This window comes from Cavia porcellus, unplaced genomic scaffold (genome assembly GCF_034190915.1).
Source record: "Cavia porcellus strain 051 isolate PalLab524CR breed Dunkin Hartley unplaced genomic scaffold, mCavPor4.1 scaffold_1, whole genome shotgun sequence".
Classification (NCBI taxonomy): domain Eukaryota; kingdom Metazoa; phylum Chordata; class Mammalia; order Rodentia; family Caviidae; genus Cavia; species Cavia porcellus.
In genome coordinates, this window is record NW_026947484.1 from 90,592,522 (window position 1) to 90,613,021 (window position 20,500).

General features: G+C 34.0%; 1 protein-coding gene across 11 annotated transcripts in view; it reads left to right on the forward strand.

Annotated features, from left to right (window-relative positions):
• Ccdc171 (coiled-coil domain containing 171) overlaps positions 1-20,500 on the forward strand; it is a 454,917-nt gene that overhangs the window by 189,061 nt on the left and 245,356 nt on the right. For all 11 annotated transcript variants that reach the window (XM_063251434.1, XM_063251464.1, XM_063251460.1 and 8 more), the window contains 2 exons: positions 3,400-3,904; positions 4,622-4,738. In XM_063251434.1, coding sequence (XP_063107504.1) covers positions 3,400-3,904; positions 4,622-4,738 — 622 coding nt within the window. The remainder of the gene's footprint in view (positions 1-3,399; positions 3,905-4,621; positions 4,739-20,500) is intronic.

Genomic DNA, 20,500 nt, shown 5'->3' on the forward strand with positions numbered 1-20,500 from the left:
AAATCCCCCATATTTGCTGTATTACACACAATCATCCTCCCAAGAGATCCTCAGACTTCTGGCCCCAGATTAGTATAATCAACCCAACAAAACAAGTATATAGTTGCTTTATGTGTCTTTGTTGCTGTAAACTTTGGCTGTCCTCTACACCATCTATTTGCTAACTGAGCGGGGCGGGGCTTGGGATGTTTGATTCTCAGGTCGCATTCCGGAAGGCTCACAGGAGAGACTGACTTGTTTTTGCCCTGGCATGCCCGCTGCTTGCTTGTGCCACTGCGTACCAGGAAGGGGGGGACTTGTTGCTTTCTTGCTCAGCCCCCCAAGTTCCAACATAGCTGGATCTTAGGAGGCACTGACTTGTTCTCTCCTTGGAGTACCTACTATTCACTTGTGCCACCACTTACCAGGAAGCAAGGCTTATTGCTTTCTCTAGGTTTTGTTTTTTTTTTTTTAAATCATGAATATATGTTGATACTTGTCAGTGTATTGAGATGATCATGTCATTTTTGTTTTTGCTACTATTTATGTAATGTATTACATTTATCAGGTTGCCTCTGTTGAACCATCCCTGCATTCCTGGGTGAATCCTACTTGTTCATGATGTATGATCTTTTGATGCTTTATTGTATCTTTGTTTCCAACTATTCTGAGGATTTTCATGCCATGTTCATTAAGGAGATTAGGCTTTTTTTGTTTGTATCCTTTTCTAGCTTTGGAATCAGGGAAATGCGAACTTCTAGGAATGACTTTGGCAGTACTCTTTGTTTTTTACTTTCATTTAAAAATTTTAAGAGTACTAGTGGTAGATCATCTTGTAGAATTCAACAGTGAATCCTTTGGGACCTGGGTTTTTCTTAGTTGGTAGTTTTTGTCTTTATTTTCAATTTCATTGCCTGATACTGAATCTTTCAGTGTTATATCTTCTTGATTAATGTTTGGCAGCTTAATGGTTATTCTGTTAAAGCTGTGGGGGTTTGGAAATGGGAGAATGCAAAAAGAAAAATTTGAAAAATTAGCTGTGGGAACTATGAGAGAAGTGACACTAAGGACCCTGTTTAGGAGTAAGACATTAATAGTATTAGATAAAAGTGACAAAACAATAGAAAATAAAAATGGAGAAGAAAGTAATGTAGAAAATAAAGACTAGAAAAAATTAAAAGAAAAGGAAGAAGATACAAGAAAATCAAAGAAAAAGGAAAACAAGTCCAAAACCAGAATTTTTTTTCCAGTACTTTTGAATAAGTGCTTTCCTCCCAGAATCTGTGGTTTTGGAGTCCAGCAAGTGATGATTTTATCTGCCTAGCCTAATGGCCTGTGGGTTTGTGAGGCCCCTCTGTTTACACAAGGTGGTAGCAATGACCATGCTGAGATGTGTCCTTGCTCATCTTGGTAGAGAGTGAAGGTAATCAGACCTCAGATCTGTGCTGAATATAGGAAGCAGGGTAAGTGTTCAAATACTAATTGCAGGCAGCCACTTTCAGAACCAGCTTTTTCTAAGCACACTTCAGGCTGACCCTAATTTCTCATTATGGGATTCTAAGCGTATGTCCTTACCTTCTTGGGACCTGTTTCTAACCCCCAGTCTGGCTGTCTCCCATGGCTGTCTCTTGCCCCGTTACTATGGAGGGCAATAAGGGGAGCTCTGAGATGAGATTGTTTAGTTATTCTGAGTTCCAGATTTAAATAATCAATCCTTTCCTGAAATGGCATCTGATTAAGCTTTTTTGGCAATATGACTTGCATACATGCTTGGATCCTTGTTTAGCTGTTGGCTCTCATATGAAAGCTACCTTAGAGCAAAACCCGGTACTATTTTTGTAGGTCACAATTGGTAGAGGACTCTGTCACTGTTTTTCCATGGATCTTCGAGCCCTGGGCACTTAGCATACTTATGGGGGCCAGCTTCCTCTCGCTGTTGGCTGGAGCTGGAGAGAAAGTACAGATCGTTTCATTCTTTTCTCTGTGTTGTGGACCACCTTTCCAATTTCTTTGTAGCTTCTGATTTTTTCCTGTTAGTTCCTTGCTGATTCTTGGAAATATACTCTTTTTATTTTCCAAGTTATTATTTTCTAGTGTATGGACATTAGATCTCAGGCTGAATTTTGCTACTGATTACCCCTCCACCATTTTCCTTTTCCCCACCTCAGCAGAGCCTTAATGCTTACACATAAGACTTCAGAGAGAGATAGTTCATTTTCTAGTGATTACAACAGAGTATAAGTTAAATTTTATTTTTTTTCAAGTTAAATTTGAAATGTAAGAACTTTACTAGGCAAAAAGTAATAGATAGCTGCTGAGGCTCATCTCACAGTTAGCATTTCCTCCCACTATTGAAACCTCTCTGTCTACAGCCTTCTGTGTTGGTGAGGTAAGAAAGAAACTGAAATAGGGTATGGCATGAGTTAGCCAGCGCCTTCTCATCAATAAATAGGAGACAGTCAAGTGTTATTTCTTCTTTCTTTTTCATTTTTTTATTTAAAGAAAGAATAAACAACAGAAAAAGGGTAGAAATAATACATAATTTCAAAGAAAAAATAAACAGTAAGAAATCACTAGTTGCTAATTACATATTGTCCCCTTACAAATAGTTGTTCAAGTTACACAAGTGAAGCATTCAAAGTAGACATTCAAACAGTGAGACCACAAACAGTTCTGTTCAACTATCCAAAAAAACTTAGTAATATGGTTAACAATCTTATACACTTAAACATACATGTAGTTATCCATATCTTTATATATAAGATTCAACTTACCAAAGCAGGCTAAAATCACTCTGAACAAAGAATAATAGTATGACACTACAGGATCAGTAGTTGGTACTGTAGTATCTCTTTTTCTTCAAAGTAGTTGTTCATTTCATCATGCATTATAAGATCAGTTCTCAGAAGTGTTATTTCTTCTATTATGGATTTAACCCTTTGTTTATTTTGGCAAAAGGTAATGGCTTTTTATGACTAGGAAAGCTTCTACTTGCAGTCTAATTTTTGTTTAAAAGCAGAAAATAAGGGGATTTGCAAAGGAGAAATTACACAGAAAGCACATTTTCTTTTTTAAAAATGTATATTTATGTACAAGTAATTCACAAAGTACTTTTAAAGTTACGTGTTTAGTTTATATAAAGCTTCTGTATAAGTGGATTCAAAAATCAATGTACACATTCAGACCTAAACTGTTTTTTTTTAAATTTTTATTGGTACATTTTAGATATACAAAAGATAGCATCATCACAGGGAATTTATACCTATACAGGTTACTGTTGCTCTATGTATCTTATGTAGTTTTTAGGTATTTTAGAAATGGATCTTTTGAAGAGGAAGTAGTGTCAGCAAAAATTAGAATAAAGATAAATTAATAAAACATTTTGTTTCATAATCAAATTATTTGACATCTTTTTTTTAGAAATTTCAAGAAATTGCAGAAAAAAATATGGACAAATTGAACTGCATTGAGAAGTCACATGAACAATTGATTGTTGAAAATTCACACTTCAAAAATATATTGTCAAAGACTCAAAGGGAACAAACATCCTTGCTGGCAGCCTGTGCATTGATGGCTGGTGCATTGTATCCCCTGTATAGCAGATCATGTGCCTTATCTACACAGAGAGATTTTCTCCAGGAGCAGGTCAACACTTTTGAATTGTTCAAATTGGAAATTAGAACTTTAGCCCAAGCATTGTCAGCAGTAGAGGAAAAGAAGCAGGAGGAAACCAAGGTGAAGAAAAAACCATTCAAAGGATTCATTCGTATATTCCGAAGAGGTGTTATCGCAATTTTGGCAACCAACAGACTCAAGATTTTGGGCCAGTCATGTGCTTCTCTTTTTACTTGGATGGAAAGTTTCAAAGAAGGCATAGGCATGCTAGTGTGTACAGGAGAGCCCAAAGACAAGCATAAATTTCCAAGTAAGATAATTTAAGCCTTTAAAAATATAATTAGGTACATGAAACCTTTTAAAGATCATTTCATGTCAAATCCTATAACTTAGTTCTGTATCTATGTAGACACATAGTGTTTATATGGGTAAATGTATATTTTTAGATACATTAGACTTGATATTTTTGTTGATTGATTAAAAATATAAAGAGCAAATATGTATAACTTTGGCATTGTTTAGCTTGATTGTATTGAATATTTTTTGTAATGAAGAGAAGAACTTATACAGTAATTTTTAAATTAAGATAATCCAAAAAAACTTATTTAAAAATATCAGTATAATTTATTTAACTTTTTATGATAGTATAAAATGGTGAGACTTAAAAAGTTTACTGAAGATGTGTATGAAAATATCACAAATGTAACTTTTCCAGCTAAAATTTTTTTACATGCTTGACTATCCTAAAGATGCAATAGATGCAGTTGTTAACTTTTAAAAAGGAAATTGTTAAGTAATACGAGTAAAACTAAGAAAAATCTCTTCGTCTTTTTGGCAACCTTTAGTAGCTATTTATGAACTGGATTAATCAAATCTGACATTTATTATAGATTGTTTTTCCTGTGCCAGTCAATGTTTTTTTGCAAAGTTTGGTTTGTTACTTAAATAGCTGAATACTATAGTGAATTTTATATGTGGATTTTAATAATTTCATTGCATTTCATAATGAATATTTTTATTTTTGCAGAACATCAAAAGGAGCAGTTACGTTGCTTGCAAGCACTCAGTTGGCTTACCAGTCCTGATCTTCTTGCTGCAATAATCAGTTCTATGGCTGAGTTACAAGAAGTCATTAGTAAAACAGGTATGATTTCCCTTTTTATGTCTTTACAGAATATACTTAGAAACAAATGTCCCATAAATTGTTTGTGACACAAATGCTAATAAACCATCTAGGAAGAAAATGTATTTGTTACCGTTTTTTGTGATTTAGATTTTGTGTATGATGTGTTTGTATATAAGATTCAATGAAAATTAGTTTTCTTTTTTTCTGATGTACAACCAACTGGTTAACCTATGTTATTGGGCTAATTATGGTCATTTCACATATATTATGGAAAAAATAATATAATGTTCTTGTTAAGACTTCTGCTTAATGAAATGTAACTGTAAATGAAATTATAATGTCAGGTGTAATGTAATTCTTTACACAATTCTATGTAATTGTCAATCATTCATTGTGATTTCAAGTATCTGAGTCAGGACTTTTCTACTAGTGACTAACACTGAATAATGACTCAAACATTATTTTTAGATATGGCTATTGATGTTAGTAAGTCATGTACTTTTTAAATATAATGGCATGTCCTTAACATACTAAGTTTGACTCTGAAATAAAAACCTCAATTATTTTAAGAATTTAGTACTACAGATTCAAAGCAAAACTGTAGCATTCTTGAAAGAGTATAATAGTTTTAAAATCAAGTTTAATAGGCCAATAATTTGTGTTATCCATGTTCTTTATATATACAGAGACTTAAAAGTAGATTGCATAAGCTGTAATCTTACTAATTTATTTAATATATCTCTTTATCACTATGATATATATGTACACACACACACACACACACACACACATAAAATCTCCCTATGTTAGGAGATGAAAGAAAAACACACGAATTCATTGGCCATGCAGAAAATAAACACAGTGATTATACAGCAAGAACGGTAACTGATGCACAACTTTAGGCATAATGCAGTCAAGGCTGGGATGTGGAAGTGTGTGCTCTATACATGGTGCAGCTCAATGTGTGTTATGAGTATAGAGTTCAGTTAGGAACTAGTGACTTAGCTGGGCCTAGAATGATTGAGATGGAGTTCAGATGAAGGAATCTTGGTTTAGTCACAGATACAGAAATGAGAATAAGCATAGAACTGGAAGAGGAGACATTAAAGAGATCAGAATGGAAATGCATGCCTAGCAGGCCTGGCTTCATATAATGATTAATGAAGAGTATTTTTGAAGATTATATCTACATTGAAGGAAAATTGTATGTTTTAAATCACATTATAGAGGTTTTGTAAAATAAAGCAGTACTCTTCCCACTCCCCAGCATTCACATCCCAACAGATGGCTTCTTGGAAGCTCTTTAAAGTTAATATCTTGATACTGTGGTTTTTAAGATCAATATGCATAGGTAAGACCTATCAAGTAGATCTACCCACGGGTTTTACTTTGAGTCCTTGCCTACTGTCAGGAACAGGGCTACCTTTGGTCTCTTTGGTGGTAGACCAAGCTCTGCCCCTAATACCTTGAGTAAATAAGTTCAGGGAAACTTATTTGAAAGGAAGTCTTTGTTTATTGAGTAAATAAGTTCAGGGAAATTTATTTGAAAGGAAGTCTTTGTCTATTGGCTAAGAAACATACATTAGGGGACAGTAAGTGAGGGAGTGAATATTGTTGTATCAGAGTCTGAGATACATCAGAAAAGTTATGATCTGGATAGGGAACTAATTGAATATTACTGGATTGGTACAAAATGATCAGTATACACCTCCTGCAGAAATAATTTACCCATGTAGATTACAGAATAATTTTTTCCAACATGATAAAAGATTTATATGTTTTGCCTTCCAGATAATGTATTTTTATTACTAGTGTATTCTAGTAGTAGAAATTTCAGATGTTTTGGCAGGCGGAATGGGAACATATTTTGAGCTCTTAAAGGTAAACGAATGGTTATCAACAGATAATGGGAATAATAAATATAAGTAAAACTGTAACCAGCTATACAGTTATATTGCATTTATAATTTAAGTTCACTACTAATCTAAATATGTAAGCATTATTAATAGCCAAAAGAGCATTAGTTACTAGCTTTATTAAATTGTCAAGTTATTTAACTTTATTAGGTTTCAGATTCATAAATCTGAAATTTATAAGTGAAGGCAATATCTTCATCTGATGGCTGTTTTTAAAATTTAATGAAATAACACTTGAACATCTTTATGTTACCTGGCATGTATGGAATACTGAAATAATTGTCATTGCCTTACTAAAATCCTCACTGTGAAAATAATATATGGCGTTAATGAATACACATCTTTATAGATTTCATCTCTACAGGTGGTAATATTTTAGGGGTAAGAAGAAATTCTACCTAACTTTGAATATTGATTGTGACCTTGGACAAGTTAAACTTTTGTGCCTTGATTTTCTTATCTGTAAAATAAGAGTTCAGAAGACCAAGTTAATTTATAAAGTGCTTAGAGTAGTCTCTTTAGTAGTTTTGTTATTTTGCTTAAATTACTGGCCATTGTTATTCAATGCATTAACTGAGTAATAAAGAAATTTCATAAAAATATGAGTAGATAAAGTGAAAATATGTTGATTTGTCTTAACAAAATTACCTTTCTGAAGGCAATTTATATATTATGTAGAGTTCTAAAATATTTAAAGATGGTTTTGCTGTAACTTACTGATCAAGGAGACATTTTTTTCTCTGAGTACAGTGATACTATATCACAGCTCTACCCTTTTTATGATTAATGGAAGTCCTCACTTTAAGTAGCTTGATTAAATCATGTTTCCCTCCTAAATAACAGGAATCCTGGAGGTCTGTAGAAATTCATTATGTCTTTCTGCTTTGCCATCCTTAGCATCCTTGAATTTGTGCCTCCTAGTTACTATAAGCGACTGCTTGAAGGCATTTTTTGGCAGAGAGGGAAGGGCTAAAGGTGAATCCATTTGTACACGGTTATTTGGAATGGTAGTGATGCAGCTGCTTTGGAGTAGAGTCTGGCAGTTCCTCAAAATGGTAAAGGTATAGAACTATATTACTATGTAGAAAGTTGGGTTATGTTGAAATTTTCTTGGTGCAAGCACTGTAGTTGTAGTGGTTGCTTTCATCATGAGAAAGCTGGACAGTAGAGTGAAAAATCCAGCCCCATTCTTGTTCTGTTTTGGATTTTTGAAGACAAGGTTTCACTATTAAGTCTAGGATACCCTTGAACTTGGTGTATAATCCAGGGTAGTCTTAAATTTACTGTCTTCCTGCCTTAGTCTCCTGAGTACTGATTTTTACTTAGTTACATTCCCAGGTATATATCTCAGAGAAATGAAGATATATTCCCATGCAAAAATTTGAGCACAAATGTCATAGCATTAATATAAATGATTGTAAAAAAAAAGTGAAAACAAACCAAAAGATCTTCCCACTGATGAGTGGATAGCTATTCAACTGATGAAATTTTGTTAGTCCATAAAAAGGAATAAAGTATTGTTATATGCTATTACTTGGGTGAGCCTTGAAAACATGACGTCACATGAAAATAGCCAGTCACAATAAAGTCACATATTGTATGATTCTGTTTGAAATGTCCAGATGAGGGAATTTATTGACAAATAAATTAGTGGTTGTCTCAGAATGGGGGCTGTGGGAGTATGTTAAGTGACTGTTCAAGGATATGGAAGTGTTTTGGGGTGACAAAAATATAAAATTGGTATGACTGCACAATTCTCTTAATATACTAAAAACTATTGATTTGTACACTTCAGATGGGTGAGTTGTATGGTGTTAATTTATGTCTCTAGAAAGCTTTTGAAAATGTGAAGGCATGTGGCTGCTTAATATATCCTTTTATATCAGGAAGGTAAAAACATCCCCCAAAGCTCAACTAGCAGGTTTTTTGTATTATTTCCTTGACCTGAAGCGGTTATCCCTCGCTAGTTGGATACTTGCAAAAGAAACTGGACAAGTTTGTGGGAGTATTGAATCAACTCATTAACAATGTCTGCATATAAAGGATACATGTTTTTGAAAAGTATTACCTGTTAACACTGTAACTACCTCCCTTTCTCCATTATGAAAGAGTTAGAAACTTGGAAAAATTCACAAAAGATAACCTAGCAAAACAATTTTTTTCTATTGTTTGAATTGCTGAAGAATGGTTAACTCTCATGCTCTGCTTCCTCTTCCTTTCCCTTGTCACCTTCTCACTTTTCCTCCTTCCTTCCTTTGTTGTCTTGTTAAAAATTGAAACAACTTTAAATGTCAGGACTACATATTTATAGAATCACTGTGACTCTTTTGCCTTTAGCCTCAGGAAAACTATGGTGCATGTATATTAATACCAAATAGTAGTTTTTCATATATTAATAATAGTTGTATTGCCTCTCATATTATCATTTCCTTAAGAATTAAAAAAAAATCAGTCAGTGACTTTTTAAAAAATAGGTGTTTATTTATTTAGGGTAAATGCTGAATTACACATAGTGTTATGTAGGAGAGAAAACATACTGAATATGCAGTACTGATTAAAAGTTTGGCTTTTGATTTGCATCTGGATTCCATTGCTTTTTGCTATTTTTGTGACACTGGCAAATTACTTAATCCTTTTCAGCCTCAGTATTCCCAACAGCCTGTAGAATTTAGCTAATAAAATTGTGTAGCTAAAAGGATTTTTAGGAATAGACGTAACTTGCTAAGTCAAGTCCTTTCCTATATGTAAATATTCTGTAAACGTTAATTACTTTATCTTTTTTTGTATACTGATACCTCAGTGAAACTAACATTACATCTTACTTTTTCATGAAAGTAGAAGCTTCATAATGGCAGCTTGAATTCTCAGCACAAAAAGTGATAAAGTGCTCCTGTTACATCCTTAAACTTTGAAGATCCATTTATGGGCAGTGGGCAAAGACCCCAGTTTCCATGTTGCCTTCGTAAATACTGGACAGGTGGCAACCTTCTTGTTTTTATTATAGTGTTTGCCCACTTGAGATAAATTGCCTCTTCTAGGTATCCAAATGGTGTGTCTGCAAGAGATCATTTACCTCAAACAGAGGAGAATGTTACTTCCACTGAAGAGCTGAGATATCAATCACTGTGGGAATAAAGAACGCTTTGATAGCTGAACTTTCTGATATAACTGACCCAAACTAAAATTTTAAAGATAGAAGTAAATGTGTCTGTTTGCTTTAAAATATCTTTAAAAAAACATGTGATTGAAATAGAATGTTAATATGTTTTGTTATATATTTCAGGTATAATTAAATCTTACTTAGAAAAAAAAAGAACCAAATAGTGTATACCTTTATTAGTACTTTTAAGAGCTTTTTTTGCTTAATGACATTCTTTGAGCTAACTTTCTAGAAGGCATAGATACTCTTTCAGTTTTTACTTTAAAATGAGGGTTTCATATTTAGGAAGTTCAAAACAGTAAGATATTTGTAGTCATAAATAGTTACTGGTGTATATTTAAAAGATTTAAGACTTTTTTTGAATTTTAGAAAAGTAATAAAAAGAACATTATAGATGGATATGATAGCACCTGCCTACAATTCCAGCACTCAGGAGGCCAAGGCAGGAGGATGGAGGTTAGCCTGGACTACATAGTAAACTTAAGAAAAGCCTGAACTACACAGAGAGACCTGGTCTTCAATAAAAAAAATTAAAAAAAAAAAGGAAGAAAAAGCACTCTTGCTGCTTATAGTTTTAATTCATGGTCCAGCAGCATGTACATCAAGTCTCAGACCCTGCTTTAGGCTTATATAATCAAAATCTGCATTTTAACAAGATCTTCAGGTGATTTTTTTGCACAGTAAAGTTTGGTAAAATTGATTTAATGGATTTTATTTACTTTCTTCATATCTAAAACTGAAATAAGTACAATATGACCATGTATTTCTTGTGCTTCAGGTACTCATGTCTGTTTTGGGAATCCATATTTAAATATTTGAAAATTTTAGGATTTTTTCCTTTATGACTTGAATTTTTTCCATATTTGTTCAAAAATTTTATTGTGTAGAATTTCAAGCATATAGTAAGTTGAAAGAATTTTACAATGAACAGATACTTTGCTTTTCAATTAAAATTTTTACTTATCACAGTTTTTAAGAACAATTTTTGAGTGGATAACTCATTCTTCAGAGTGTTCCTGACTATTTAAAGTTTCAGTGTCAGAGGTTTGCCAGGAATGGTGGTTTGTAATCTCAGCACTGTTGGAAGTTTAAACAGGAGGATTAAAAGTCTTAACCTGGTCTGGGCAATTTAGTGATTTAATGAGGCCCTTTCTTACTAAGGACAAGCATTAGGGATCTATCTCAGTGCAAATGCCCAGAATTCAGTGCCCTCTACCACCCTCCCACAACTGTCACAGAATGCATTTGTTAATGCAGACCTAAATGTGTAAAGCCAAAATGATTTTAGGATGTATGGATGTTACACTAACACATTTTGTAATTTATTGTATTGTAATTTTAGTTTCTGGGTAACTATTAAGAACCTGAAACTTTTTTTAAAAGGGTAAGTTGAATATTCAGGTACTGTAGAACATAGCAACATAAATATTTTTCTAGATTTTTATAAAAGAACATAAATTACTTTCAAATCTAAGCTAAACTATTATGTATGTCTTTAGTAAAAAACTTTATCCAGTTTTCCAACAAAAATAGAGCAGTTTATAGTAATTTGCAAAATATGGCCATATAGTGTGAATTGAAACTTAAGTAAAGAAGTTGAGAGCAAATTCAAGGCAGGAATGTCACTGAAAAAGCCCTACAAATTTGTGTTTAAATTTAGATCTAAGGAGTCATTGGCCACTGACAACTTTAAAAAGACACCGTAGGAGGAACTCAGAGAAGTACAGATGATCCTGGGCTAAAATTAGACAGAAATTTTTCTGCAGTTCTTAATGAAAAAGGGATATTGTGTGATAGAATGAACAACATACTCAGTAATATCAGACATAAGGTTTTTGTTGTCTTAAAATGAAATTAAGGATATAATTAATTTATGATAAAAATATACTTATTTAATTATAAAAATTGAGTTAAAAATGAATACACTAGAACATATGAAGAAAATATGTAGGGTTTTTGCTTAATCTGTTTTGCAAATCATGCCCCTGCTTCTTCACCCACACCTAGCCCACAGTCATCTCTGATCTTTCTTCTGTCAGTTCAGTCTGTTCAAAAACTTAATAAATTTCTTAAAAATGGTGTCATACAGTGCAAAAGAGTTTAGCTAAACCGCACAGAAGCAGGTTCACAGGATTGCACTCACATCAGATTCCACAAGATATCGGGTCCCCAAGACCACCTCACTTAAATTAGCTCATTATAAATTAGGGACTGACACAGATTTCAACACTTTGGAGAGTGCTATGTTTAGCAGTACAGTTTTACTATAGCAAAAAGAAAGAAATTAGAACCATCTGAAGGAAGAGATGCATCGGGTAAAGTAGGAGGGCTCCAAGTTTTAATTTTTCTGAAGACAAGTTATCTTGATGTATGATAATGCATATGAAGTATTACCAACTACAAGTTCATTACAGCTTTAGGAGCCAGAGTTTTAAAACACTTCATTATGTAGGTATGATTGATTAAATCACAGAGCACATTGTTAAACTCAATCTTTACTTTTTCTCCTCCCTGGATGTTGAACTGATATGATCTGAGTCAGAGTTCTCAATTCTGTAGTCACAGTTGGCTTTCTTAATATGGCTAGCTCGTATTTTGAGTCAACTTTAAAAATTTTTCTTTTTATCTTATGAAAATATGAAACATATTTTTATAACTAATAGGAGTATTAACAAGTTTTTACACTGTGTGTCATTATATCCAAAGAAGTTAGTGCAAGCCAAAAAAGATAATTACAAAAAAGAAATGAATAATAACACAAACTTTCTTGTCAACAAACTAAGATAAACTTTTAGTATGAATTGAACTAATTAGCATATTTATTGAAATATTTTAATAACAATCTAATATGTAATTTGGGGAGGTATTTTAACTTCTCCCTACTTCCTATGTATCTTTCTTCTATTTTGCTCTTTGTGTTTGTGTGTGTGTGTACATGTGCGCACATGTGGTATTTGATCTTGTGTGTCTGACTTCATTTAGCATTATGTTCTCAAGTTCATCCATTTACCTATGAATACCTCAATTATATGTTTCTTTATGGCAGCATAGTACAACCATTGTGTATCAGTATCACATTTTCCACCTCCGTTCATCTATTAATAAACATACATTCTGTTTCCAAGATCTAGCTACTATAAATTGTGCTGTAAATGTGGGTATACATGCATCCCTGTAATATGATGATTTTAATTGTTTTGGGAAGATACTCGAATGAAGGATAATTGAATTAAATAGGTTTTTTCTTTTTAATTTTTTGAGGAATTGCCACACTGATTTCCATAGTGGTCATACTAGTTTACATTCCTACCAGTAGTTTAGTAGAGTTCCTTTTTTCCCATATCCTTCCCAACATTGGTTATTTTAGGTCTTGAGAGTTGTTATTTCTCAGGTAAGATGATACCTCAGTGTAATTTTAATTTTAATGCTTGTCATGGTTTGTGTTTGGATGTCCCCCCAAAGTCTCATGTAGTGATGGAGGGGACGGGCTTTTCGGGCTTGGTACATATATGTTTGTAATTGGTATCTCTTCCTGTTGAATAGTTCTATTAGTCAATAGGTAATGTCTTTGTTTGATTCTTTTAATCAGTATTGAGATGAATGGTAGTTATGGTTGCTTGTTTTTGGATTTCTGTTGCATGGAATATTGTTTTGCATCTTTTGATTTTTAGTGTATTAACTGATTATTATGTTAAATGTGCTTCTTGTATATGCCATACCTTGGATTTTGTTTCTTGATCTATTTTCTAATCTTTATCTTTTGATTGGTAAGATAAGTTCATTTAAATTGATGTTGACTTATTCCTGCTTAGATTAATTTCCTGTTGCTGTTTTCCTTTCTTCACAATTTCTAGTCCTACCTGATGTATTCAATTTTTTTACTTTTCGACATTGTTAACTTCATTGTCCCCTTCTAGCATATCTTTCAGAAGTTTCTGGAGTGTTGGTTTGGTAGTCATGAATTTCTTTAGATTTTCCTTATTTTGAAAGTATCTTACTTCTCTATCCATTTGAAAAGATAGTTTTGCAGGATATAGCCATCTGGGTTGGAAGTTGTTTTCTTTAAGGAATTGAAACACTTCATTTTGTGCTCTCCTTGCGGTTAAGGTTTATATTGAGAAATCTTTGTAATTCTAACAGTTTTTTTTAAAAATATGGGGTTTATTACTTTTGTCTAACATTCTTTGAGTGTTCTAATACTTTGAACATTTTAATTATTATATGGTGTGGAGATTTTTTTCTGTTCAAGGCTATTCAAAGTTCCATAGGCTTCAGTTATCTATTTGTTAAATTCTTTTTCTATGTCTAGAAAATTTTCTACTATTTCTTGAATAAACAGGTAATACATGCCCTTTGTATTGTCTGTCTGTCTGTTTCTCTTTCTCTTTCTCTTTATTAATTGCAATTACCTTGATCCTCTTTGATTCATCCAGGAACTGCTGGATCCATTTTTCATGTTCTCTTGCTGTTTTAAATTGATCACCACAACTGTCTTCTAGCATTGGTCTGTTGTGCTAGTCATATTTTCCATCATAATCTTCTGTATTTCTGTTTGGAACTTTCTTAGGAATTTCTGCTCTATTCTATGCAGTGCATTCATGCTTTATATCCCTTTTTTTTTTTGCCTCTACTAGTAGGTTGTTAGCATCTTTTCTAGATTTATCAATCATTTATTTCACTATGGTCAATACATGATTAGTTATATCTTCTTTAAATTCACCAAACCACTTATAGAACTATTTTACTTCCATTGGTAACCCTCCATATGTATATGCTGTGTAGCTTATGATTTTCTTCTTCCCAGTGCCCTCTGGACTGATTTTAGGGGAGTTGGGAGTTTTTAGAGGCATTTTGTTTGACTTTAAAGGACTTTGTCTTTTCCTGTTTCTGAGGTTTTGTTTGTTTGCTTTTTTTTGCTGGAGTTTGTAAATTCTTTTTCCCAGTACCCCATTCTTTGGAAGAGAGTATTGTTAATGACCCGTAATTCCTAGCAGTCTGAGTATTGGTGTAGAGAGGAAACCAATTGCTAGCCACTGCTATGTTACTTTTTCTGTGGTAGTAAATTAAGTAACAATGATGGCATGATTGTCAACTGGATATTGACAAGCCCTAGGAACCACTCATAACAGTTCTTTAGCAAAACAAAGAAGACTCTGATTTTAGTGAAGATAATTAGGCCACCTTTATACTAACCTATAATGATTCAGCATACTGATTTCTACTGAATGTTGGCAGTAGTGCCAGAATTCAAATATATTTCTAGACTGTATACTGTTTTCTTCCGGACTGCCCCTTCTGATGATTATTCCTACTGAACCTAGTAGCCTCTCACAACAGGTCTTTTGATCTTCTAGTTTGAGCCTGGGTCCTCCAGTTTATCCAGGGAGTTCCCTGTTTTGCTCTAACCGCCTCCAAGCCTATCCCCCAAAGTTTTCTCTTACCAGATCTTTGTGGAAGGATATGAATTCAGAAGTGAAACTCTTGGGAAGGGGGTGGTGGTCTCTTCTTAGATTAGTTTGGTCTGTTTGTTGTCAATTCTGTTGCCCTGTGCTGTGGAGAACCCAGAGCCCGGAGGCAGAGTGCATGGATCCCAGCTTCTTCTGGCACTGGCTTGGGGCCAGAGAGTATTATCATAGCTAAAGTTGGGGCATATGCTTCCCAAGTCTTCCTGGCACTGGCACAGAGCTCTGGCAAGTGGCAATGTTGGATGTGGCTGAGGTATGCACTTACTGGGACCTTCTTGGTCTAGTGCTGGGGTGGCCTGCATGTCTCTTTGGATTTCTTGGCTCCTGAGTGGGGTCTTGCTGGCAGCAGCACATTCTGAATCATCTTGTTACCAAAAATATCAGATGCTCAATGTCTTTGTTAGAAGTTTTTTTCTCGTTGTTGAGACAAAATATCTGATGCCAAAAATTAGGGAAGGGGAGGTTTATTTAGCTTACAGTTTTTGGAGATTTCAGTCAATACTCAGCTGGCTCCAAGGCAGGATAGTGTGGCTGGGGGCAACTTTCATGGCAGCCGCAAACAACAACAGTGAAAGGGAAAAGAGAGAAAACACACCTCTTTCTCTCCCTTACATTATATGCTGGCTCCCTGTCCCTGGGAGGGTATAACACTCACATGGCTAATCCAATCACAAATACTAGATTCAACTATCTCCATGATTGCATCAGGCTTGGTGTGGGGGGGCATCTGAACACAAATCCATAAAACTCAAAATAAATCACCTATTATACTCTATCTATAATCAATGATTATAAATAATAACTTAGGGGCTGGAGATTTAGCTCAGCAGCATAAGCGCCTGCCTTGCAAGCAGGGAGTCATGAGTTTGATCCCTGGTACCAATAAAAAGGAAAAAGACAAAAAAAAAAAGCAAAAAAAAATAATAATAACTTGTATTAGTTGGTGTAGTCTTAAGAATTAACATTAAAGACAATCCAATAACTGGACAAATTCCAAAGTTTTAGAGATTACTTCTTGGAGCTGGTAGAGTTCAGATGTCTCTTTAGGGGAAGTTATATTTCTTACTACACATACAATATATATTCTTTAATGTCTGGATTCTTTGCTTAGCATAATGTTTGCAATATTCATTGTCAGTAACTGTAGTTTGTTCCTTTTTGTTGCTGAGTAGTAGTTCTAATGGTGATACCAATGTTGATAATACCAATAGGCATTAGGAATTTGTATTTGAATATTATAGACAAGGCTGATCAGAACATTCATGTACAAGTCTTTTTGCTGGATGTATGTTTTTATTGCTCTTGAATAAATAAATAAGTTTGAAATGGCTGAGTTTTAAGTTTAGTTTTGCTTGAACAAGTGAGCCATGTAAGTATCTGAAGGAGAGAGGAGATTCTATAGAGAGGGAGATGAGGTGCAAAGACTCTTGCAAAGCAGTGGGTTTAATGTTTTCAAGAATAGTAAGGAGACTTTAGTGACTGATGCAGAGTCAGTAGGTGGAGAAAGGTGGGGAGATGATGTCCAGGGAGGTAGCAAAGGTGGGATAAACACCTGCATACACATTTGTAAGTCCTTGTAAAGCATGGTAAGAAAAGATTTTATTTTGCATAAGATAAGATGCTATTGGAAGATTTTGAATGTAAAGAGTGATAAGATCTGTTTTAACTTTTTCAAAGATACCTCTGGCTTCTGTGAGGAAGTAATGTTGTAGGTGTTATGAGGTTATTGTATTGTTTTGGGTAAGAATAAGGGTAGAGCGATATAGCATAACAGCATTGGACATGGTTAGTGGTAAAAGTCTGGAAATACTCTGTTGGTTGAAAGGTTTGCTACTGAATTGAATGTGAGGTGTGAAAAAAGATGGTAGTTAAGAATGATTTCAAGGGTTTTGTCTTAGGAACTGGATATCTGAGTCATGAGTTACTGAAATTGGAAGATTAGAGAAAGAACAAGTAGGAAAACAACATTGAAAGTTTATGTTTGGCATCTTAGGTCAGAGAAATATATTAGACATGTAAGTGTCAAGTAGGCATTAGAATAAAAGAACTCAAGACAAGTAAAATTATGAGTGTCCTTAGTACAGATATATTGAAAGCATGGGAGGACATTTTACACATTTGTGATTTTTAAACCTGTTTGCACACTAGAATCAGCTGTGGCATTTTTAAAAAAAGTGAAGTCAGCATTTCATTTCTGAAATTTTGATTCATTAGACTGGGATGGAAATGAACATAGCCAGAAGAAATCTAAAGAATGAGTTTTTATGAAAGCTCCAACACTCAAAGGTCAAGACAATGAGAGGATACAGCAAGACATACTGATACGTATACATCAAACTGGTGGTAACTTATAACCCAAGTTAAAAAAAAGTTTCACATATAGGAGTGTAATTAGCCATGTGGAATGTGACTGCTGAGGTGTATCATGAGGTCCGAGAAGTCACTACAGATTTGTCAGATTGAGATAACCAGTAACGTTGATGGAATTGTTTTGGTGGAATGGTTGGGTATCAGGAGATAGGAGGTTTTTATTTAATCAGGGAGGCATTTTACCAGGTATGAACAATGAGAGGAGAGATCAGCAAGAACCTTGAATGTATCTGCCAAAGAATAATTTTAATTCTTCGGAAAAAAATCCCTGTGGGTCTTTAGTATTTAAACATTTCTTATGGGCAGAGACTTGACAGCTTTTATTGCATATGCTGTCTTTTCAAGGACATTTATTTAGTGATCAGTTTTAGAAGAGTAAGATAAGTGTCTTTCCAGAGCACAAATGTTTGTTTACTGTGCAGTATAGTAAAGATAGTGTTTCTTTTTTTTTGTTTTTTTTTTTTCTTTTTTATTCTGTACCAGGGATCGAACTCACTGCCTGCTTTCAAGGCAGGCGCTTATGCCGCTGAGCTAAACTCCCAACCCCAAGATAGTGTTTCTCCAGGCAAACATTATGTAGGTTTGTTTGCATCCCATTGTGAAAGATTTGAGTTCCCATTGTGGAAGATTTGAGTTTCCTAAGGCCTGGGTTCCTCAGCTGTAACACAAATCTACATGTGGCCTGGGCTATTTTTGTGCTGTCCGGATTTAGTAGGGGAAGGGAAGAGGAACTGATGTGAACATGAAGCTCCTCCTGTTTCTTTTGCTGGGGGTAACAATGTCCCTTGTCTCTAGAATTCTTTTGTCTTTTTTTTTTTTATTTAAAAAACAATCAAGAAGCAAAAGAACCATCAAATAACAACAATAAAAGCAAAATGACAACAACAGACAGTAGCGGTATAGGATTTCAAAGCAAGATGACAGATATTTAACAATAGTTGTTATATTACTTACGATTATCTTCAAAGTAGTTGCTCAGGTTACCAGATACAGACAGGCATGAAAGATTGATCAAACAATATAATTTCACTTTGAGCAGTTTCTTTCCCTTTTAATAGGTCTATTGTAACTTGTGGGTCTTACTTGCTCTTTCAGTGTCTTACGCTAGTGAGACAGTGTATAACATGAAAGTCTTACTTATTTCACTTATGATCTCAAATTGCATCAATTTACCTCTGAAAACCTCAGGTTTATCATTCTTTATGGCTGAGTAGTATTGCATTGCATAAAAATATCACATAATTTTTATCCATTTCTCAATTGATAGCACTTGGGTTGTTTCTAAGATCTGGCTATTACAAATTGTGCAGCTGTAAACATGGGTGCACATATATCAGTTTGGGATGATGTTTTTAAGTCTTCTGGAAAATACCCAGAAGGGAAATATCTGAGTTGAATGGAACCTGCAATCCTAGTTTTTAGAAATATCTCCACACTGATTTCCACAGTGGTTACTCTAGTCTATTCTTGCACCAAGAATGAAGAAACTTTCCTTTGCCCCACAGCCCTACCAGCATTTGTTATTGGTTAATTTCTTGATGTTAGTCATTCTTTCTGGAGTGAGATGGAGTCTCAATGTTACTTTAATTTACATTTTTCAAGTAACCAGTGATGTTGAACATTTTTCACATGTTTATTTGACATTTTTATTTCTTCATTTGAAAAGTGTGTATTCATCTCAGATGCCAATTTTTGGATTAGTTCTTTGAATTTTGGGGGCCTGATTTTTTAAAAATTCTTTATATGTTCTAGGTAGGAGTCCTTTTCTGAGGGACAAGTGGCTAAGATTTTTTCCCCCAATTGTGGGTTTTCTTTTCACTCTGTTGGTGATTGTTTTGACTTGAAAAAACTTTTTAATAACAAGATGAAATTCCAGTTGTTGATTCTGTGAAGTATTTCCCATAAATTTGATTTTTGTTCATGAACTCTCTGCCTACTCCTATCTCTTCAAAAATTTTACTTACTTTGTCTTCCTGCAGATTTAGTGTTTCTGTTTTAATGTTTAGATCTTCGATCCATTTTGACTTTAGTGTACAGTGATGGATGTGGATTTAGTTTTAGTCTTTGGTATTTAGAAAGCCAGTTTTTCCAGCATCATTTATTGAAGAGGTTTTCTTTTTTCCAGTGAATATGTTTGACCTTTTTGTCAAAGATAAAGTGGCTGTGTGTTTGTATTTGTGGCTGTATCTTGTAATCCATTCCATTGATTCTTAGGTCTTTTTTTTTTTTTTTGGCAGTATCATGCTGATTTTATCACAGTAGCTTTGTAGTATAATTTCAAGTCAGGGATTATGATACTTCTTGCCTTACCTTTGTTGCTTAGAATTGCTTTTGCTACTCTACGTCTCTTCTGATTCCAGATGAATTTTAGGAATGTTTTCTCTGTAAGTTATGTTAAAATGGTATTTTGATTGGGATTGCATTAAATCTGTATAACAGTTTTGAGAGTATGGCCATTTTCACAGTGTTCTTCCTATCCATGAGTAAGGCATGTCTTTCCATTTCTTAAATCCTCTTTGATTTCTTTTTCCAGATTACTGTAATTTTCTTTTTTTTTTTTTTTTTTTCTTTTTCATTTTTATCAGTACCGGGGATTGAACTCACGACCGCCTGCTTGCAAGGCAGGCGCTTATATGCCGCTGAGCTAAACCTCCAGCCCAGATTACTGTAATTTTCAATGTATAGATCTTTTACTTCTCTTTTCAGATTAATTTGTAAGTATTTAATTTAGTTGGATGCTATTGTGAAAGGTGTGGTTTCCCTTATTTCTCTCAGTGAGTTTGTTGTTTGTATATAGGAATGCTATTGATTATTGAGTGTTGACTTTGTATCTAGCTGCATTACTGAATTTGGTTATTAGATTTAGAAG